This window comes from Anas platyrhynchos, chromosome 2 (genome assembly GCF_047663525.1).
Source record: "Anas platyrhynchos isolate ZD024472 breed Pekin duck chromosome 2, IASCAAS_PekinDuck_T2T, whole genome shotgun sequence".
NCBI lineage: Eukaryota > Metazoa > Chordata > Aves > Anseriformes > Anatidae > Anas > Anas platyrhynchos.
This window is the reverse complement of record NC_092588.1, coordinates 143,203,831-143,227,555: the sequence shown is the minus strand read 5'-3', so window position 1 is coordinate 143,227,555 and position 23,725 is coordinate 143,203,831. Positions and strand designations below refer to the sequence as shown.

The 23,725-nt window shown below is 39.9% G+C and overlaps 1 protein-coding gene across 5 annotated transcripts in view; it reads right to left on the bottom strand.

Annotated features, from left to right (window-relative positions):
- Positions 1-5,543: 5,543 nt before the first annotated feature.
- Positions 5,544-23,725, bottom strand: part of WAC (WW domain containing adaptor with coiled-coil) — a 58,053-nt gene continuing 39,871 nt past the window's right edge. For 2 of the 5 annotated variants that reach the window (XM_027450564.3, XM_027450568.3), the window contains exons 10-14: positions 22,609-22,760; positions 18,365-18,483; positions 11,372-11,558; positions 8,487-8,614; positions 5,544-5,758 (exon numbers count right to left, since the gene is read on the bottom strand). In XM_027450564.3, the coding sequence (XP_027306365.1) occupies positions 5,689-5,758; positions 8,487-8,614; positions 11,372-11,558; positions 18,365-18,483; positions 22,609-22,760 (656 nt within the window). In that variant the 3' untranslated portion in view covers positions 5,544-5,688. The remainder of the gene's footprint in view (positions 5,759-8,486; positions 8,615-11,371; positions 11,559-18,364; positions 18,484-22,608; positions 22,761-23,725) is intronic. The other 3 variants (XM_027450566.3, XM_027450565.3, XM_027450567.3) reach the window with 3 other exon arrangements.

Below are 23,725 nucleotides of genomic sequence, written 5' to 3'. Positions count from 1 at the left end.
AACCACCCTAGGTCAACGTGAACTTTGAGAATTTTTATTCTAGAAGAACAGTATCAAGATGTTCACCTACCCACGTTTCTACTGGCAATGATACTGCAAGCAGAAAGGCAGTTTTGTTCAGCAAGTGAAGACAGGGACACGCTGCCAGTGGTTTAACAGCTTTCCCATTTTAAAAAAGAAGACTCCCTAAGGAATTAAATCCTGACGGGAAGAAAAATAATTAAACTTTTCAATTAAGCTTTTCGAAACACAGAAGAAAGGAAAAGCCTTTACCCCGAGCATGCACAGCAGCAGCTCCATGAACCTGTGTGGAAGTGGCGGACGTCAGAGCCCCTTGGCACCAGCACTCCATCCAGAATCGCTGACAGCACGGTCACCTTCTGCAGCACCGTCTGCCACAGGCTTCGGCCCCTTTGCCAAATAGCTCTTCCCAGTGCACAAGCTCTCTGCTGCTAATGAGGACGCATCTAGCAGAACAGGAACCCCAAGCAAACTCTGACAGCATCCCAATTACACTGAAAAAAAAAAAAAAGAAAAAAAAAGAAAAAGAAAAAAGAAAAACAAATCTAATAATTTATTTTTGGACAAAGAAACACGTAAGATTTTTACAACAGATCTGCCAGGGCAGGCAGAAGGAAGCTGTTAGGTCTGAAAGGCAACACACTGACAGACAGCTACATGTCAACCTTGAACATTTTGTAGGAAAAGGGGAAGAGAATTAAACATAAGAGACTTCACACCATTCTAGCTACTTGTACAGATGGTGGTGACAGTATTACCCATAATTAATTGAACTTGCAATGCACAGTAAAAAGATAAAATGAACATCACAGGCCATTCTGACCACTCAGACCAAATCCTGAGATTTCAGCACAGTGCTGCACACAGAAGTAAACAGTGTCCCTCTGACAGTGCTCTCTGGCACATGTGACTAACAGCAGGTGACAAAATAGCATCACGTGTATTGAATAACCACCTGGAAAGATAAGGTTGGTCAAGCTGCATGCAGATCTAAGGAGCCATATAGTACCTGATGCCCCAGGTCTTAGGGGATCCAGATAGCTCACAAGAGCGACGTGTAGCAGGAATTCAGAACTATCAAAGCTGGAAGTTTTCTCTGCAAAGTCGACATGTATGTGGATCTTGGTTGGAAATGAAAGCTTTTGCTTAACTATTTCAACTGCAAAAGCAAGCAACTGCCAAAAAAAGTTGAACTGGGCAAAGAAACGAATTCCTCCTGGATCAAAAGCTGCAATTCTTAAAAATATGTCACACGACATCTCATTCCTAAGTAGTTATCAGCTGAAGGGCAGTGCTAGTATCAACGAGATGGCACCTTGGCTCAGGATATTCCTCGGTAACTTTCAAAAGTCAAGGCACTATTTTTATAATGCCCCAAATCATCCTGATTATCTTATGCTTGTACAAGAGAGTGTGTGTTGGTGAGGACAGATTTTTGCTTCAGAAACAGCAACAGGGATGAAGCATTCACAAAAATTTCCAGCTCCCAATCCAATACTGGACTTGAGATTTTGCTACATATTCAGTACCACATATTAATTTAGGGTTGAAGTGAACACCCCTTACGTACAGATGACTTGTGAATATCCCCAAAGCACGATGAGATGGGACGCTCAGGGCACACCACTGCTCTCATTCAGAACACACAACATTGACCACCGTGGCCAACCTCACAGCAGCAAAGGACTCAGCAGAGCATCACCAGAAAGGTGAGACTGGAAAGAAAGGGGAGACTGTACGATACAGTCATCTTTGATCCACAGACTTAGTAGACGTGACATAAATACCTACTGTGCTCTTAACTGTCTTTGGAGGCTGCAGGTGTAACACCATTTCCTTCTCAAAAACAAACAAACAAACAAAAAAGCAAAATGCCTTTAATTCTTTGGCCTCAATTTGAAGGTCAAATAAAATATACTACTTCTGAATGGGTTTTTAACTGCAATGGTGAAGACAACATTGGTGTTCACCAAAAGAAAAGGCCCTCCTACCAAAGGAAATATAGTTAATAAAACAAGTCCTGAAGGAGAGTAACGTTGCTGTAAAAGAACATCCATCTAAGCAGTGGAAGGTAACAGCTATGTCATCTTAATAGCCAGGCCAGTGAGGAAGATGAACAGATCTTCAAAGACATCAGAAGGCCTGTAGAGTAGGAAAAAATTAATAATAATAATAATAAAAAACCACAAATAAATAGTGGTGTTACAAAGCAACAACATGGGAGTTCCTGGGACCAGTCCCGTGGTTTTACAGCGCAGCCCATCCTTCCAGCAGGGCTCCCTGAGCACACCACCAGATGGTGAAACACTGATTGTACAGCTGCAAGCAGCGCTGCTGGGACAAACTTGTGAAGCAATTCTTAACACCTCCTCTTTATTATATTAAATTGTTGCTTAGCGAATACCTAAGAGGGAAACCAAAAGCAATGTACTCAAGCAACTGTTCTTTTATCAGGTCTTCAACACTATTCCTTGACCAGCCATATCAAGTAATTAACGTAGGAAACACATCCCACAACTCCAGTAAATGCTTTCTGAACATCTGCCTAGGAAGAAAACAAGCCTTGCCCCAGAGGAAATTCACTCAATCTGACTTGCAGGCGTAACGTGAGCCAATAAAGCCCCTTCCAGTTAAAAATGTCAATCACACTGGAAAGGACAGCATCATTTTCGGGATAGATAATAAATAATAAGCTGGTCATCAGTTCTCAGTGCACCTGCCCATTCCTTTGTTGTCCAGCTTCAAAAAGATTTGATAGGAAAAAGCAAAATATCGCTTCCCCCTGCCCTGTGTGTCACTCCAGATGACACAGAAAAGCCCAAATTGCATTTGTAGGTTAGTGAAGCTGTTTTGAAGGACATTAACTCGGTCCCTGCCATTTGGTTGGCATCTATTTTAAAGCAGAGCCTGCTCTCCCCCAAATTGCCTGATGAGGTTGGCAAGCTGTCGCTCTTCAGCTCACAACAGCTCCAGGTTTTGGAAGGGGGAAAACAAGCTATTGCGTGGCCAGCAGAGCCAGGAGCCAACAAGCTTTCTGTTTGGCATCTGAGGCTGACAGAGCAGCCCTTACTGCATTAGTTCAGGGAGGACATCACCTGAAGAGCTCGTCTCTGCATGATGTACGTGCATGCATTCTTAAGCAGTTAAATTAGCAAATTAATCCTTGTCCCTTCCAAATTCTCTGTGACCACTACTAATGCTGCACAGGGGCTGAGAAGGATGATCCGGGGTACGTTCCTTGTGAAAACAATGACTCAAACCTTTTAGGCTGGAAGAGACTTTCCTGTAAAATGGTGAATGATAAAAGACGCATAGGCAGCAGCTAAGCATATACAAATAAAGTCACTCAAAATAGAGGGTTATTTAAAAAAAAAAAAAAAAAAAAAAAGCACAACATGGACTCAAAGGAATTTTCTAGTAGAATTCTAGTAACCTGTGAAGTTCATCGACAGAGGATGTTATAGTGGATAACCTATGAATCAAGGGAACAAAGTAAGCTCATGAAAAATAGGCCCCCCTTATCTATTAAGAGAGAAGCGATCTGTCTTAGCTAATAAGCAATGTGCAAAATACCAGAACTAAGGACTCCCACTGCTGAAAGCCCATCTCTACTTCCATCTGTTTCGCTGCCAGTTCCCTGTCCTGGGCAACCCCAAGACCACAAGCACCACAAGCAATAGGACGTTGGGCAAATATAAGAGTCTCAGGAAGCCTTGAGTCACTTTGCCTTGGTTGTCTAAAAGGGCAGAATGACGTATGATAAAAATAATGCATTCAAGATTTTTCTATTCCCAGTTTCTGAGCAAAACCAAACATCTGCATGATAGAAAACACAAGAGCACAGACTAAATTAAAGTGAACAACAAATTAATCTGTCCTATGTCTGATTTTTTTGCTGTTACTTATCTCAATTTGTTCCATTTGCAATGTCTTAGGACAGAGCATTCAACTTCCACTGATCAAAACTACTTAAAATAAATAAAATAAAATCGATCTGAGCCCACTCAGGAAGAGACAAGGCAAAAGAAAATCAAGTAGCGTTTCTGGTGCTGAAAGACAGGGTTTTCTAGGAACACAGCATGTAGCATCACATGTCAATACCTTTATCATTAAGGTCACGGATTAAAAAAAAAAAGAACTGTGAACTCACTCAACAAACTACTGTAAAATACAAACCTCTGCAAATAAAACTGGCAGTGCCATAGCTATTTTTGATGTTTTTAAGCAAAGAAAAAGTCACGTTATTTTGTAGTAGCAATAGTTTCTTTTTTATTTTTAATATACTTTAGGAAACAATATACAAAGCTGAGCTTTGCCACCATTTTCAAACGGTGGGTTGCTCCAATTACACAAATTCAGCGTTTTGTGATGGTTAAGAACAGCAGTCAGCACCAGACTTAAACAGTTAGCTACAACACAAACATCCTTCGAAATGAAATGTCATAATATCAAGACAAGTAAACCAGGAGTTAACATATGACAACTGTTGGGGAGGTGTCTTAAATCATTCTTGTTGAATTTTATATTTCGTTAAATATTTTATACACAATTTCCTGTTTACAAGTTTTAAACAAAACCTCCCTTGAGGAATTATTTAAGTACAAAAACGTTCAACAAGAACAGTTCTAATAAAGAGTCCCCAAACAGACCAAAATTTAATGTGTTGACCAAAGGAAATGAAAACCAGTGTTTCTTTGTTTTAACATGTTTATTACAACAGATACAATTCACATCTGACTAGCTTTTTTTTTTTTCCTCTTTCCCCTCCCACAACCATGTTAACATGTTCATTGGGCTATTTCTTTATATTTGAGCAAGTAATGTACTTTCAGCACACATGCCCAGCAGTACTATAAGTCCATTCTTACAGGGTGCAAATGGAAATACGTTTCAATAATTTATACAAACAAGTGGGTTATGCTCAATCACTGCAATTTTAAGCTACTGTACACAGGAATGAAAAGATTATAGAAAAAGTGCCATAGCAACAGTGCCTTAAGAAAAAGAGAAAATTAGAAGCATTAAAAAACTGATAAAATCAGATTTAGGATTTCACGGGGAAATGGAACACAGAAAATGAAAAACATTTCTCTGTAAAACAGAAATGGAGAAGCACTGCTCTTGATTCGGTGCAAGTGTGGAAACAGTTGTTTCATGATATTTTTGTACATTACCCAAATTGTTGCAGCCTTAGACACAGATCGCCTGGCGCTTGCATTGAATTTTAGGAAATGCAAGATTTCTGAACGATAAATTAACTAAAAAAAAAAAAAAAAAAAAGAAAAAAAAAAAAGAAAAAAAAAAAAAGAAAGCTAATTTTTGCAGACAGGTTTACATGTAAAAGGCTAGGTATTTAGCCACCTCAGCATTGATTAGTTTTGGATGTCTAAGCTCTGATACACATGGCTTCCCATGGCTTCACTCTACAAAACATATTTACAACGTGAAGAATACATCTACAAGAAATCTACATTTCAAGGGTTTTACAAATCATTCTTGTATCTTTCCCCTGAATTTGACTCCCTCCTGTCCCCTTCCCCATGTCATCTTTTTTTCTGCCCAGCTCAACGGTCCAAAGTCTACTCAAATGCAGCTCAAAAGTGTTAAGACTGGGCATCAGTTTCATAGTTCCTGTACTCAAAACCATGTGCAATTGTTTACAACTTTTCACACCATGAAGGAATTCTGATTCTTTAGCTTTTCAAGTTCTTTAATTTGTTGTCTCAAAAATAGTATCCTGCAAGAGAAAAGAAAAAAAGAATTAGCGTAAACATTTTCATCGTACAGAGACATTAAGTGCAAGTATCTACACAAATACTTTACAATTTCCTGGAAAGATTCCAAGCTTCTTAGCTCCATTAATAAACTTGGAAGTATTTTAAAATGAATTCCCAATCTATTTAATCACCTACATGCTCCGTGTGCAGGTGCAGAAACCTGCAGGATTAGATTCCGTTATTCAGAAAACTAAGCTGCTGAGTTTCATTATGACCAAAACACGGTGACATTTAAGCCTCCTATTCAGCTGAATTTAACTTCAAGAAGAAGTGGAACGCAGTAGAAGAGTACATGAGCTCAATATTCTGAAAAATGTTATTATGTCTGGGATGCAGTTTTCCAAACTGTCCAACAACCCAAAGCACTCAAGTTTTCAGCAAATACAATGCTCCTCTGTCCCCACCCTAGCCTCAGTACCTCCAGTGGTACAGAGGTTACAGTTTTTTTTCCTCCATAGCCTTGTTTTCTATCTGAACTTGCCTGTTCTTGGAGAGACAGTGCCACTAGAGACACAAGCCATTGCCCTAACGTCTTTTAACTGATTTCCTCCCATTGTTCTGAAGGATTTTATACTGCACTAGATTTAGGTAACAGTGCAGGCAGGAGAGTTACACATGCTCTTGTTTCCCTAAAACACTTATCTCTATAACACAGCCCGATGTATTTTAGTTTGGTTCAGCCACATACAGAGTAATTTAGTGAAGGAGTTTTAAACAAGGAAGTTTTCTTCTAGGCAAAACCTTTTTTTCTAGTATTTGGCTCTATGACTGGTAGAGGAAAAAAATATTCTGAGGTTTGCCTCTAGTTATGGAAAATTCCTTTATTACAAGATCCAAGAAAAAAGCTGCAACTACACTTACTTAGAAATCAATTTTGTTGCTAGCACTTCCCTTATGAACTTTTCCTCTACTACTGCACAGGCCTAAGCAATTATTTCAGTTAACAAACATGTGGTTTAGATACCGTTTCCTGAAGTTTTTAATAAATATTTTGTAACAACTTTCCATAACGCTGAAGTGTAATGCAAGCATATGAATGAAGAAAAAATTAAGAAAGAGTTGAAACATGACAAATATTCTGCAAGTCCGAAACAGCTTTAATAAGATAAAGAAAGTGCATCCACTTTAGCAGACTTTTGTAGAACCCTTTTCAAATACATCCCCAGTTCAGTAAAAATCAATTTTCTACTAAAAAGTAGATAAACAATCAGGACAGACACGCTGAAAAACACATTAAGCTCAAAAGGTACAGGCGTATGAAATGCACCAGTGAGTGAAGAGTGTCATTTCACAAACTGTCACTTCTGGTTCAAACAATACACTTGCTTTGAACAAAGATCAAGTTCCTTCTCACAACGAACCTAAATAGTTCTATTCAGTACAAAAATACAGAAATGTTATCATCATTCAGGTTGATAGGCTTTTATCATCCCATACTTTGTGAAGGCCTCCCCCTATCCACCCACCCAAATTATTACTTATGCCACATATTCATTGTCTTTGGGATGGCAGCAAAAGCAAAAGAAAGATTATCAGAGATTCAAAGTCATGATCATCCATATCCATTCATGGCTTAAGGATACATGGTGTACAAGAAACAAGGTGCCATTTAGGGAGCTCAGCAATGACATTTGACATGTTATGTCAGATAAAATGTGCCTCCAGACACAGAAATGAAAGCTTAAGAGGTTTTACTTCATCTGTAAGGAACCAAGCAGTTCCTACAGAAACTATAATTTATATAATGACACTATGAAGCTATGAAAGAATTAACATTTTATATTTTTTTATTAGGGTAATTGTACAAATCTTTTTACAGCCTACTTCTGATTACAAGGATTGTTTTACCAACTACCAAAAAGCAAGAGCTTCTGGGACAGAACTAGCTGTTTAAAAAGCATACAACACTACTAAGGCTGAATGAAGTAGGAAATAAGAATCACTGTAGTCAAACTTCAGTGTCACAGTATACAGGATAACATCATTCAGAAAGGAAACTTAGTATGAAAGTTAACTCAAGATCATGACTACCAATGAAAAATGTGTCAGAACATGCAGTAAGACTAAACTTTTCGATGTTGCACAACAGTCTCTGAAACAATACACAACCATGCTGTTAATAAGAAAGACACTCTCCATTACTGACTTGAGAAGCAGAAGTCTACTTTGCCATAATCACCTCTTTCTCACTAGAGAACCCCAAGACCTTCTGAGATACCTCCTACCCAAATAACAGATTTATTTTTCCTTAGTTTGTGATATCAGCAAGAACTCATCAGACTTGTTTGACCCAATAAACGGCTCATGAAAATTGTAGTGTTTAAGACCAGTATAAACCACATAGATGAGTATCTATATAATCTATGCAATCAAGTATGGACAGGTATTTTAGAATTATTCTGAACTACTGTGAGAATCTTAACCCACTAAGGTATCAGGAAAGATGTCTTTTCCATCTGTATAAGACAAAATATATACAGATGTCGCATATCTGCCTCTATTCACTAGGCACTATCAACTGTTATCAGTCTGGGAAACAGAACACACAGAAGGAAGACAACTCTCACCCCTGGTAACAATCAGCTTGCTTACAAAGCCATCAGAAAACACAGCTCATGCAAAACAATACCCGAATGGGAACTCTAATGCCACCTTGAAAATTATGCTTTTGAAAACAAACCCACTTACCTTTGCTCACGCAAAGTTGCTTGAATTTCACATACTCGAACTAAAGATCTTAAATTCTTTAATTCAGTACAAATTTCTGACATATGAACACTTCCCATGTTGTGGGCTTCCTCACGTAATCTTGATGCCTGCAACAATTAAATATAAAGGTTAGGATTTTGACTCAAGCACTGGAAACAACTGGCTGTAGCCAAAGGACTGCTGGATTAATGTCTTGAAACAGCAAAGCACTGTAACTTCTGAAGTGCTATGACTTCTGAACGCACTGTAAATTAAATCAGAAGAGCAGTGAATTCTCTAAAAAAGCCCATTTAGAATCAGAAATTATACTGGATGTCAATAGATTATGTTAACTCAGACTGATGCAGGAATGGTTCAGATATCCTTGATCCTAACAAATGTTTATTGAATCATCTTAAAAGTTAGGAAACTCAGAACCCTGTCATGTGCTAATTAATTTGTTCAAGTAGTTAAGAGCCTCCAGCCGCTTTTTCAATGGTCAACTTAAATTTCTCATCTAAATTAAGCTTCAATGACAAAAACAGTTGAATGCCATCTTCTTTTCACCTACTTCATATAGAAAACAAAACTTAACCCTCTGCAGGTGTTCTCTTCTAGACAAACTCCATTACTTTGGTGTTTCCACTTAGCCACGCGGAGATGAGCAGATGTGTATGCTCAGAAGACACGACCGATCTTCCCAGTTTGAAGATTTCTTAACCTCTTGTCACTGAACTGGGTATGTGACTCCAGCTAACTCAACAGCACCAAGAACAGTAGTGCAATTACTCAGAGGTTCTCTGCATCACACTGAGATATAGAAAGAGGACTTCTTGCTAGCAGCATGATGAAAAAAAGTTGATTTCTCAAATAGATCCTTCCCTGTGGTATTACTGTTTAGCAATGTTGGTCTCTGCCACACTGTGTCCGGCTAGGATGGAGTTAGTTTTCTTCACAGCAGCCTGTATGATGCTGTGTTTTGGCTGTGTACCTGAAGCAGTACTGATAACAGACCCGTGCTGTAACTACTGCTGAGCACTGCTTACACGCTGTCAAGGCCTTCTGTTTCGCATGCTGCCTGCCCAGCAAGCAGGCTGGGGGTGTGTATGAGGCTGGGGAAGGACACAGCTGCGAGAGCTGACCCAAACAGTACCAAAGAGAGATCCCAGATCACATAACATCACGCTCAGCAAGAAAACTGGGGGGGCAGTGGGAGGGTGGGTGCAATCTTCCAGGGGTTGCTGTTGCTTCAGGACTGGTCGGGAATTGGTTAGTAAGCTGGTGGTGAGCGATGGCTTTTGCATTGCCTTTGTTTTGTTTGTTTCCCCTCCCTTTTCTTTATTAAGCTACCTTCATCTCAGTCCAGGAGTTCTCGCACTTGTGTTCTTCCAGTTCTGTCCCCTAGCTCAGCGGGGGCAGTGAGCAAGTAGCTGTGTGGTGCCTAACTGCCTACCGGGGTTAATCCACAACATCTGCTGAAGTACTTGTACACCTCATTTTTCCCTTCCTGAACAGAACTGTATTTAGCAGAGGTCTTCATCAACTTCTGGAATTTATCCAGGTCAAAGAACTTTGTGATCTAATTCCCTCCATTAAGTTTTCTTTTCTGGATTGTGTTGACATCCAGGAGTACACCTAGGCTCCAGCAGGACATCATCATCTCATGTCCTGCATACACAGCTCCATAGCTTTTAGAGCAAACCAGCAATAACCACTCTTTAAGTAGTTTTTAAGGTGTCCAGCCATCCATCTTAAAGCAACTTCACCCAGAAGGTCTTAGAATCATTTTTGCATATAAGATTGTTATTAAAAGGTGTTCAGTACGCAGTGAAAATAACGCTACCAATCTGAACTCTCCAAGCACTGGGCCAAGGCCACAGGGAGAAGTGACTGTGCTGTATCACATCCTTATGACAGCACACCTTCCCCAGCAATGGTGCTTTGACTCAGCACAGCTTTTCAGTAGCTTAAAACTGTATTTAAAACTTAATGAGGAAAAAAAAACAAGGCAACAACCAAGAATCCACACAGAGAATGAGCCTAGACTGCACTTCTAAGAGTCACCCTGCAAGTTACTTGCCAAAAACTTCTGTGTACCCTTAAGCCAGCATGCAGCCAAAAGACCAAAGTCAGCTGGGCTAAGTAAGGTTAATACCTGACAGCCTGTGTCAGACTGGTTTGCCTGTGACAGAAAGGCCTTGAACTGGACTCAGTATCAATATGGTTTCTTTGAGTAACACATTTCAAGTAGCTGACATGCATCCAGTTTCCCCACATTACCACCAAAAGGGTATGTTTTGTGCACTTATAAAATAACGATAACAATTCTATGGATTTCCATATATGGAAACAAAAAACAAACAAAAATATGAAGTCCAAATTTAGTCTGAGACCCCTACATCTCCTTAAAAAACAGGTGCAACAAACAAAGCACAGTTCTTTTTTCACTGCGAAGAGTTAATAACTCAGTGACTCCAACTGTGGATTGGTCTCACATAGTTTTAACTATGTCACCTAATTAATGACATCTTCCACATAGCAAAGATACTGTTGTTACTGAAAAACTATGTTGAAATTCATTTTCTTTGTAAATTTCAACAGAACTCTGGCAATAAGAGAAAATAGCTATGATGACTATTCTTCCATCGGAGAGAATTTCAAAAGCACTGGTACGTTAAGCAAGAAAATACCCAACTGCTAAGCAGTAATCGCATGTAAAGCCTGCAAGGTCTGGCCTAACCTCCCCCCTCTTTCTGGCTGAGGACAAGCATGTTTCTGGTTTTTAAAGATGCTTCCAATTTCTAGAAAAAGCAACCTGGGTAACAAAGAGTTTTAAAGCTACCCGTTTAGCAGCCTCAGAAGGAGCAGAGCAGAAGCGTACTCACCTGCTTTTCCGCGTGGTCTGCAGGCCAGCCTTGAACATGCTTTATAAGGTTTTCATTGAAGTGTGCTGCTAGCGTAGGTGTTAATGAACAAGTGGGTCGTACAGATGTATTCTGCGGTGCAGATGTTGAATTCGATGCACTAGTGCTAGAGGTATGATTTGGACCTGGTGATGGGCTTCTTTGACTACTAGAAGAAAGAATTTAAGAAAAATAAGCATCTAAAAACATATGTAAACTTGTAGAGAAAATCACAATTCACTGCTTCCAGCCACAAAGTACATGAAGCATTTAAACCATAAATATTGCTGGTAGATCAGCCCTGTGGCACTTTTCCACAAACATCGTGGTAATATGGGAACCATCTGAGTGCTACAGCATGGCAGAGGTTTTTTTTTCCTTTGAAACTGTGATAGCTGTTCAAGAAATGTAAGCTGTGCCTATATTTTAGTGTTACACAGAGAATATATACATGCATATTCACCTTCTTGTTACATATGCAAATAGCTGCAAACCTAAGATTTTCAGTAACCAGGCATCAGAGCCAGGCAGCTCTATTCAAGAGATTAACAGCAAGCACCACAATAGTTATTAAGCACAAAGCCTGATTTCCTGATCTAAAAATACACCCATATGGGCTCTGAGGAGTTTAGCCATTTACCAGTGCCAAAACACCAATGCCTAGGGGACTGCTGATACACTACATCCTTGCTTCAGGTGTTCAGAAAACCAGAAGCATCAGAGCAGCAGCACATTTGTAGCTACCAACTCGACTGCTTTATTTGAATATATTCACATTAGCACATGAACCAGAAAAATGGCAATGGGTTACTGGAGAATTTGTTCACAGAAGCAAAAAAAGTGGGACCAAAAGACATGTTCAGTTAATAACTTTACACTGTAAGCCAACTCAAAGCCACTGTACCCTGAACAAAGCCTTTCACTGGCCTCTTTCAATCTCTGCATGCAAGCAAAACTGACTTCCACATTTTCTGAATGCAACGGTTCCAATTCTATTTTGCATCTGTATTTCTTGGTCAAAAAACTCTGCAAATTTTTACTAAACAAGCCTCTCATGCTGATCTTTTGGTAACAGTCTTTTGCCATCCATCCAGTTCAATATTACATTACCTATAAAGTATTCTAGTTATTGCTTTAAGCATTGCTTTTTTAAATCACAATCCTCAAATAGTTGCCCTCTCACTCCACTTTACAAGACACTTTTCCTCTCTACCTCATGATGCTCCACATGTACAGGAGGGATCATATCAAGTTCATTTCTACAAATCCTATCTCATTAAAAGCCTACTCCTACTGCAGTGTCTAAAAGAGGTGGGTACTGCTCAACTAAATTTTGGTAAACTCATATGACTGGCTAATCCTTGTAGTCCCAATTTCCAAGTACCCACCCTTCACCTTACACATAGCTTGTAAACTCTCACATTAAAGAAGTCTTTTATTGTTTCCTTTGTACCACTTCCCTCAACAAAGCTGTGGTATACAAGCTGAACACCTAACATTCAGCCCAACAAGTTACAGAAGTTCCCCCCAAATAAATGAAAATCACTTAATTTCCACGTGCCTAGAAGCCTAGGCATCAACACCAGCACAAACGCCATGCTCACGCCATTTGGATCCAACTGCATCTGACAACTGCCAGAGCTGCAGGTGGAGTTTCAGCACATATCCTTTTTTACTCCTGCGGCCCTTGCCAAAACAAGGCTTTTATATTCTTACATCCTTTCCCAGTGCTCTCAATCGTTTCCACGGCTCCTCCACACCCAGAGGGAGGCTCTGCTCTTACACTGAACTAAGAGGCAGGAGTAGCACTGGTTAAAGCATGCCGGGCACTGACAGGTCAGGATGAGTTCAGTCTGCCTCTGTCCTCACCATCCTTGCAAGGGAAGGCAAAGGAAGCAGCAATCTTGAGCAGGAAAAAGAATATCCCTTTTCATAGTATCATAAGAGCGATGGTACCTCAAAATTATGATTTTCTTTGGCACTAAATATGCTGAGAAATGGTAGCACTAATTAAGTAAGTACCTAGCCATTACTCACAAGATGCACTTGCTCACAATCAGTCTCCTCTTGCACTGGTAGTAACTTTCACCACGCCCATAATTTCAGTCTATTTCTTAAAATTTTCTTACTACTTATTTGCAAGTACCGTAAAGAAACAAGTCTGAGAGGAGCTATCACAATTCACCTCCTAACCACCCCCTTGAGGACTGCCACAACACCCCAGCACAACGCCACGATCTTCACAGCCCAGTGCCCAGCCATTTACCCGAATGGCTCACACTCGCAGAGTGCACCAGCTTTCCAAACAAACAGCCTGGCACACTCCCCTAAAAAATTAGGCCTGGCACACTCCCCTAAAAATCTCCCCTGCTTTCAGACAGTAAAAGTTGTAAAAAGGGATGTAAAACATAACGAGGGGAAAGAACAGTATTACTTCATGCTACATGTTCTCTTCAGTAATTGGTTTAACCACTTTAAACCACTTACCAGTAAAAATGGCTAAGGGTAGAAATAAGAAATGTTCAGTTGGTAAGGAAAAAATTGAAATTTAGATTTTGAAGCTGAAGCTGGAACTATCCAAGAATGTGAGTGTACCAAGTGCGCACATCAGCAGCAAAGAAAGGCTGAGGAACAGGTGGGGCTGTCCCCTCTATAAGGCAAGGGAACCTACTGATAAAGGACATGGATGAGGCCAGAATAGTCAGTGACTTTTTCGTCTTTTTTTTTTTGTATTTTTTTTTGGCTGGCTGGTATAACTGAGGTGCTGCATCACGTCAAAGCATGGAGGTGAGCAGGAAGATTGCCTGATGATGCAAGAGTAAGAAGATGTTCCATTACAGTCATCTTCAGGAAGCACCCGAGGAGGATGAACTGGGGAACTAGAGGCCTGTAAACCTAATCTCAGTCTCTGAAGATTATGGAGCAAGCCTGCCTGGAAACCATTTCCAAGTACACAAAAAACTAAAAAGCAAAATAGAGTCAGTATGGATCTGTCAAGGGCAAATTCTGCCTGACCAACCTCATGTACTTCCCCAATGAGATGATCGGCTTAGAGGACAGGAGAAAGCAGTGATGCTGTTTATCAGCCTTCAGCAAGGCCTCTGACATGGTCTCCTCTAGTTTTCTTATAGCTTAACTCCTCATTCACTGATGTCCATGTTTCACGTGCAAGGTGAACAGAAACTGACTGGATTGTCAGCCCGAAAGGGTTGAGTCAGCAGGACAAAGTCCAACTGCACGCCAGTGAGCCTAATGCTGTCCTCCACTGATCCATATTGGGGCCAATGATGTATTAGGTCTTTATTAATGACACAGATGATGCCACAGAGAGCTCCTCTGGTGAGTTTGCAGATGGGAGGAACAGTCAGTATGTTGTAGGGTGGGTTGTTCTCCAGAGGGACACGAATGGACAGACAGGAATCAATTTCAAAAAGAAAAAAAAAATAAAGAAAAGGCAAAGTCCTGCAGCTGGGCTGGAATTCCCCTTTGCAACATCACTGGAACCACCCCACAGAACAGCACAGGCTGGCTGCTGCTAAGGGGGTAAAACTCTGCAGAAAAGGACCTGAGGATTCCAGCAGACAAATTAAATGCAGGTCAGCAATGAATCCCTGTGGCAAAGAAGGCCAAGCACAAGCTGGGATGTATCAGAAAGAGCACAGCTGAAGAAAGCAATTCCTCCTCTCTCATAGTAAAAGCCACAGTACCTGGAGTACTGTGCAGTGTGCAGCCCAAAACTGGGCAAGAAAGAAGTTGCCATACCAGAGGAATCCAGCAGAGGACCACAGAGTTTAGAGGGCTGAAGCACACGCCAGGAGAAGCTCTAAGAACTGGATTTGTTCCGTCTGGAAAACAGAAGACTGGGGGGAGGGGGATGGAGGATCTTCTTACTGTCTTCAACTACATATGGGGAGAACAGACAGGGCCAGACTCTTCTCAGAGATGCACTGTTGTAGGCCAAGAGGCAGAGGTGCAAGTTGAAACAAAGGAAATTCTAATTAGACACAAGGAAAAAAAATAAATCACTGAGGGTAGTCAAACGTTCAAAGGAGATGCCCAGAGAGCCTGCAAAGCTCCTATCCTTAGAGACATTCAAAAATCACCAAAACAACTTGATCTTTGGTCCTATTTTGAGTTGGGACTTGGACTAGATCACAACTGGAAGTCTTTTCCAACTGAAATCATTCTGTGTATTCACACAGCATCAGCATATTGCTGGTTTAGAGAAAGGCTGTATTTATTTACTAAGCAGAACTGAGGCATGACCTTCAGTGCTTATTTCCACCTTAGCTGCAATAGGATTGAAGTCCCTCTGTGAGTTGCTTCCCTCATTTATCATCCTGACTTCCCTAACTCCTACCTAACCGGTAGAAATCTCAAGACATCAAACATTCCAGGGAAATAACTAAGTCTGTGGGTTTCTCAAAAATAGTTTTATCTTAATTATGAGTAGAACACACTGTCATAAAACATCCTAGCATTGCTACGTTAGCAGCAGGGGGAGCTACTGATGCAGCAATGATACGAAGCTACTGGTTTGGTTTTTAATGCTTCAATAATGCCAAATACCCGCCTTAGCTGCTAAATGAATTACAGACTGTCTGTGCCACAAGTAATGAAATGTTTCCAGACAGGCAAAAGCATCTGTACAAGAACATGAAAACAGGATGGTTGTGAAATACACTACTACAAAATACAAAAATCTTACAACATGTAAAAAAAAAAAAAACTGGGGGAAAGACCTCCCGGCAGCAGTTTTGCATTTTCTAAAGAAAGGGAAAAACATTCCTGGCCCTTTACAGAAATAAAGGGAGAACAGTAACCTGATGAAACTAATTACAGAGGCACACTCATTTATTTTTGTTTTTTGTTTTTAAAATGGTGATAATTCATGGCATGCCTTTGGAATCATCTCTTAAGAGAAAGGCTCACTGTATGCCTATGTTGCATTAATTTCCTAACAGCAAGGAAACGTTCAAAACTTCCGCACAACGGATCTGTGTTGAAACTGGAGCCATGTAGAAAAACAGATCCTTAATGTTACAGCCTCTTTCTGGACCACCCATTCACAGCTCAGGTTGTGAAGCTGTTGCTCGTTTGTATAAAAAGACAAAAGGAAGCCAGACCTAAGAGCAGTCCAAAATCCAAGCGACTGCTTTCTCTTATGAAGGAAAAGTGCGTTCTTTATCAGTTCAGAAGTACTGCTCAGATGTAGGAAATCTGCAGATGAGTAAACCTGCATCGTGGCTGGTCCATTTTGTTCAATTCCACAGCATTGAACATAACAAAATACCCATCATACAGATTTTTCCAAATCACCTGATCCTTATTCCTTTTTGTTTTGTTTTTGAACGGGACACCAGTGAAATCAGTGAATATCAGTAAAATCAGTGAACAAGCAGCAGAAACACACAAGCCTGTGATGCACAACACACCACTATCACATATATGCAACATTTGAGAGACACATGACACTAAACAATACCTAAGTTTTTAGGTAAAGCTATTGCCACTGTATCTTTGATACTAGACTGCATACTCTCCTCTACTTGTGCACGGTCTCCTGTGACTCCTCCTCGAACTCAGGAGGCTGCTGCCCCCATGACCCTTCTAATTCGGCTGTTCAGCTTCTGGGTCAAACCCAGATTCCCTTCTCCAGGATGATGCTGATGCCAAGCGGAGCACTGGTTTGTAGAGGGCCAGCAGATATCTGAAGGGAACTGGATGTGGGTAGTGGTTATGCCAGCACAGGAAGTCCTAAATCCCAAAAGGGTGAGGGAACGGGACAGCAGACCAAATGCTAACCAGTATCACCTCACACAGGCTCCAACCCATGGTGAGCGTGCCCCAGAAAACGCATGCCTTCTTCACCAAGATTTCCCATGGGGAAAAGGTGACCAAAGGCCGAAAAGGTCTCCCAACCCCTAACTGCTCCTTACAAAAATATCAATTTGTTTTTAATACTACTATTTAGAAAGATCTAAATAGCACCATCCATAATTACTAGACACTGAAGCTACTGCAAGGATAACACGCAATCAAAGTCCTCCTTAATTAGTCCCAGAAGGGCAGCCAAAAAGACCTGACTATATTATGATATGGAAAGCACCGCTGCTTTCGAGGATGTTGCCATGGAAAGAGGTGGGTTTTTTTTTTTGGTTGGTTGATTTTTAAGTATCACATTGCACACCTTATTCAACAACCGTAAAATCTAGTTTTTAAGTGCAACACAGCTTGCAGGGTTTCAGTAATGATGCACTTTTTGAAGACAAGTATCCCTCCTGCCACAGTTCTAGATCTTGACTGCACCACCATCAGTATCTTACAGCCTCTGGAGCCAAAACGATTAAGTGCCCAACATCCTACATACACAACGGAAAAAACATCTCCCCAAAGAAAAATTTCAGATAAGGCACAGATTCTAAACACATCCTGTAAATCAAAGGCTAATGCTGGTAAAATGCAACATTTGAATGGGCTGCAATGTTGCCACAAAAAAAGGCTGGCCAGGGAAATTTTAATTATTTTTTTCATTAAAGCAGCAAAATTGTATGTTACAGAAAAGCTCTAATTTCAAAATCAAGTTACACTACAGCAAAACATCACCAACATCTAACAATAAGTCAACCACAGTGTTAAAGCACTGAATCCCGTAACTGCACAGAAGATAAAAAATCCCGAACTCAGAATCAGAATATAAGGCATCACTTATAGAATTGAACCCAGAGAGACAGGGTGGAAACAAGGACTTAGTTTTGCTTCTGTGAACTGAACTCTTAGAAATGGTCCTCAAAAGGAGGAATCCACCACATTAGATCTGTAATGAAGATATGTAGCTGCATCCTCTCAGCAGCAGCAGAGTTAAATCATACGTTCAATACACAGCCAAGAAGAATCCACAAATTGCAACACATAGCATGCAGCCCGGATTCAGAACAACAGCAAAGTACAGTACAGAGAAGTATTTCAACATACCTTGAGCGCTGAAGACTTCGAGGAGAGGCAGGTTCATGGCCTGCCTGCTTGTCAGCTATTACCGGCTGCTGCGGTGCTGACTGCGAAGCTGGTCCTTGTTTAACTCCTGGAGTAGCAACCTGAAAAGTTCAAAAACTTCATTAGGTTTCCTCCGCATTGAAGAGTGGAGGAAAACACGCAAATTACAAGGTACAAGACCGATTTCTTTTTTTTTTTTTTTGGTACATCTTACGTTGATGAAATTTTGTATTTTTCAAGTTTTTTTTTTGTTTTGTTGTTGTTGTTGATTATAAATCATCTCTTCTGAGCATCAAGACCATTTTAAGCCTCAGAAGAGCTGATTATTATTTAAAGTGCTACCAACCTTTTCCCTCCAAATTCCTGAACTACAACAGGATGAAAAAAACAAGCAGTAACACACTAATGTATGCTCAAGTTACTCAAGTTACAGCATCTGGAGTTCAAGACTTTTCTCCCCCATACACACAACCCTGTCCTTTTTAAACAAGTGCAACAGAGGCAGCAGCTCCAAAAATTTTATCACCTTGCCCCCAGAAAAAAAAAAAAAAGTAACAATTTTAAGCAATAGGGAAGGAGGCCAAACAGATTCTAGAGATCCATATAGACAAAAGCATAAATAATCAGGGTGCCTGTCTGCTGTTTGCTGACAACAAGCGGGTGTAAATTAGCAGCTAGTCTTTATCAGAACCTCCAAAATTTGTTCTATTTCAGAAACAGATGCCAGCGAAACAAGCCACAGACAATCTCTGCTGAAATAAATGAACTTATTTTCTGACTCTATTTAAATACCCAGGAAATATTAATGTAATATTAAACCTGTTTATTTATCTAAGAGGAAAGCCTACCTATTATTGCTAAAAGCTTTAGAAAAAAAATCTGACTAGTACATGAAAATATCTTGGTTCTAGAAAGAAAAAGCAACATTACTGTAGATTATTCAGTGATCATTTCAGTTGAAATCAACAGAACTGTACAGTTCTACTACACAGTTCAGGAGCATGAAACACCAGTAATCAGTAAATTGACTTATGAAGACTACCAAAGTATCTTTATGAAATGTGCGACATGAAAAACTTTGCTATCAATGCCTCCAATGCCTGAATTTCAGTCACCCTGTGAGCAGACATGACAACTACTGAGGTTGTTCTAATGGAAGGAATCATTTCAGAAGGAAGGTCCATCACATATAATACCATCACCTTGCAGATCCAAAGCGGAATACTGACTAGATCTTGGCTAGTAAATAAATAAATAAATAAAATTTTAAAAGGATTTGTAAGAAAAAAAAAAAAACACACAACAAAAAAGCAGATTTGTGAGATAAAATAAGCAGCATTAAAGAAGCTACAAAACCTCTGAACTATTCCAGATTTCCTAAGCGTTTCGAAGATTCTAAGTTAAGACTACTAGAACAGGAAAGAATAAGGGCTAAATCCCACTCTCCCTCCCAAATTTCCATAATCGATGTTCTCACCAAGTCTGACTAGTCTTTCTAAAGTATGCTTTACATGATTATTTTACAGGAATTCCGAAGTTTGTTACCATACAACACAGACACAGCAGAACATTAGATCCTGGCATCACCCACACTGGAGCTGCCCCATGGCACACACCACACCTCCAGGCAGCCATAGCAGCTCGAGTTTAAAAGCAGTACAGGCACCTCTGTGCAGCCCCTAAGAAACAAGCCCTGTCCTAAAAATAGCTCTGTGTTGTTTCCAGAGCCAGCCTGGAAGTAACTGCAGACTGGCACTGCGCTCTGCTTGCACGGTGCCAGTTCCTTTGTCTGCGCCTGCTGCAGAGAAGCCCCCTAAGCCAGGTAGCTTGTGTCCTGAAACAGTGTCCTGGCCCCACAGCACATCTGGATGATGCATAATTGACCTCAGTGATAAGATCAATAGCCCTGCTACCCACCCACCTCACCCCCCAAAAAAAGGAGAGCTCAGCTCTCCTCAAACCTGCATTTAGCCTTTAAGTTTGTTGCTTCCCATGGAAACCTGAGGGAAGGCTCGTGGGCCCAAAGGCATATTCATTTATACAGCTGGTCTACCAAGACACACTGGCCTTACTTATGACATTTGGCTTGCCTTCACTTTCTCTTAGCACATACTTAACTACTGTGCCACCTATTTTATAGGTATAATGCTGGCCTTTGTACTGGTTAAAAGGCAGTGCGTTCAACTTGGTCTGCATAGTCCTAGGAAAACACCTGTACAAAGCACGAGTACTAAAGATGCTCTAAGACGGGGATAAATGCCTTGCAAATAAAAGTAGAAAAAAAAATCCTGCTGAGGTGTCATTTCTTCATGTTTTCTTTCACAGAGTACTGTAGATATAGGAGATGCCACAGAATACAACTTTCGAAAGTCTTACAGCGTAGCTGATGACCAGAACTTGAATAAAGTCGATCCAGATCTCTAGCCTACAGTCTGTAGAGACCAGAAAGATTAACTTTAGACAACTGAAGGTAAACAGCTTAAGAGGAAAAAAATATATATATATTTTCATATCCCAGCATTTGAAAATGCCAGATATCACCTTTCTTAGTTTCAAGCTTACTATTTGATCATTTAAATACTCATCACCTATATCTATAGGACGTGACCACATAGATTAATGATGCTCTCCATGGACAGAAACAAAGACAACAAACAGAAGGATCAGTACACACATCTAGCTTTCACAAATCATTGTACCACCATGAATCGCAAAAACAACCCTGTGGAAATTATTTGGTTTTCTTTACATCCATGAAAGAACTCAAGAGTAAGAAAATTAGGTGTTTAGAATAAAATGATGAATGTAATCTGTCCTCCTGGAGATAAAATTATTCTGTTAAGGCCATCAAACTATAAAAGGTTCTTCTCCTAGCAGAAAATTGAAAGGCATCTTAGCTAAGCACAGGAGTCAAGAGGGGAGGAAAACAGATTTTAGGAGGTAAAAAAAAAAGAATCCCGAAGCCTACGTTCATGCTTCTTGCACTGATGAAATACTGCATACAGTGAGCAACATACTGACAGACTGAGTTAGAATTTGAGGGTCTCAATCTTAAAGATCTCTGTATACAATGAAGAGACAGGATGACAAGTCCCCACTGCGTGAAAAACAAACCTCCAAAGAAGTGTCAAACTCCTCTCTAACTTTCTTCCATTATTCACAGCCAAAATTACATCGATTTGTTTCATTATTTTAAAAATTTGCCTAAAAGGCGTAGGAGCAACCTATCTTGAATTTAAAAATGTGACATTCCACCATGAGGTAGAAATTAATAGCTCTACCTTCTACTAAGAAAATCCTCCTTAAGAGAAGGTCCTACAGCCCAAGGTCTCTTCCCACCTTTGATCTATAATATGACTTTCAAGTTTTAAAAAGCAGAAAGAAAAATTCTTGAGAAAAAGGAAAGTTCATCTTCAGTACCTAATTACATTTACACTCCCAACCTGCTGGACAGAGAAATTCTATAAATGAAATAAGTAAATCTATCCTAGCTTCAAAATTATTTATTTCTCAATACTGCCTTTGTAGGATATGGAATTCTGAGCTCTGATTCTGCAAAAGACTTCTTCTCCTCTGAACAGGGACCCATTAGAGGGAAACATGAAAAGAAAAAACAAAGTCACAATTTTGTTTTCTTCTGCACATCCATCCGCTTCTGCGAAGAGAAGCTAATTTTTAGCTTCAATTAGTATTTCCTTGTCACTGATCTGATTAAGAAATTCTGAATGAATGAGGGTGGAGGGAGTTGGAAGGGAAAGGAACATGATGTTATTGACCTTGTAAACACCTAGCACCAAATTTGAGACTACAGCAAAGAAAAAGTCAAATGCCGTAAGAATCTCTCTTATTCTAACAAGCTTTTTTTGGCTAAAAGCCAAAGAACTGTTGCCTTCATAGCAAGTTTTTCTTCTCATATAAATATGCTACAATATTGATCTCTTACTACTATCTACAGACACTACTATTGCATAAGACAGCATCTGAGGTGAGCACAATATTTACTTCAAGAACAAAAAAAGCGTACTGTAAGACTGTGCTAGAGCTGTACTGAGAAAACACAGCCGAGTAGTTGCTTCCAATTGCTTCTGTTCCATTTGGGAAAGATAACATACTTATTTTATCATCCTGTTTGTAACAGCTAGTACCTGGAAATATAAAGCAGCAATACTTACTATTACCCTTAATGGTTTCTTACTGCAATATGCCATAAATCAAGAGGAGCTTACCACCTTCTGCTGCGATGATACTGGTGGTGTAGTCATCAAAGGTTTAAGTGGAACGGTGTTAGTCTGAGGCGTGCTTATTCTTGGAGATACATATGATCTTGGTGATGAGGCATCAGATGTTAAAGACATTGGAGACTGATTCGATGGCTGAGCTGTAAAGGAGAAGATTGTTTCTTATAAAACCATATCCAATCTTAAACTGAAATAGATCTTGTATGTCACAGTATTTTATATTAGATAATACACAAACAGATTCAACTTGAACGGACGGGGGTGGGGACGTGAACAACTGGAACAATCTAATGTTCAACAACAACCCTAAAGAATTGTATTTTCCCCAAAACGTTCATTTCTAAAACTCAGCAGAATGGAAGAGGCCTTTGCTCAATGCTTTTTACACATGAAGAGATTACATTAGTTTCACTTGTGATTTTTATTTTCAAGTGCTCAGTTCAATGTAACATAAAACACACGAACGCTGTACCTAATCACTCATCCTAAGACAAAGCAACCGAAGTAATGTTTCCATCATTACTTAAAAGTTAGTGTAATTGTAATACAGCTTATCTACTCAATATCATGACAATATTCATGACTTTGATTTCAGTTTCTAGCTTTAAGTTACAAACCACAATCTGCTACAGATACCTGAAGCAGTACCATGCCTAGAAGCTGAAAATTATCTATGGAAGACTACAAAAAACACCAGGTACAATGAACTCCTTTTAAGAACTGAAGGTCTCCCTCAAGAGTCACAGCTACACAGCCTTACAAGAGGGTTGTTCAACCACAGAAGTTACGTTTTCTATTAAACATTAAGTAAGTCTCATTAAGGTTCAAAACAAACTTGCAAGTTTCACATTACTCGTATAAAGTTAACAAAGAAAAAAGGTCTCACCCAAAAGGTGAGACAGAAAAACACGTTTACTTAGTTGTTTGCCAGCTTCTTGATCCCCAATAAAAGATTTCTTATCCTATCTTTGGAAAAGGAAGGCGTTCAAGATCCTCTACACCATGTGGCCAAAGATATGACAAGAAACAGCTTCTGCACGTTTCAGTTGTATCAGCTTTTATAAAATACAACCTCACCATTTTACACGAGTGAGAAGGTAACTTT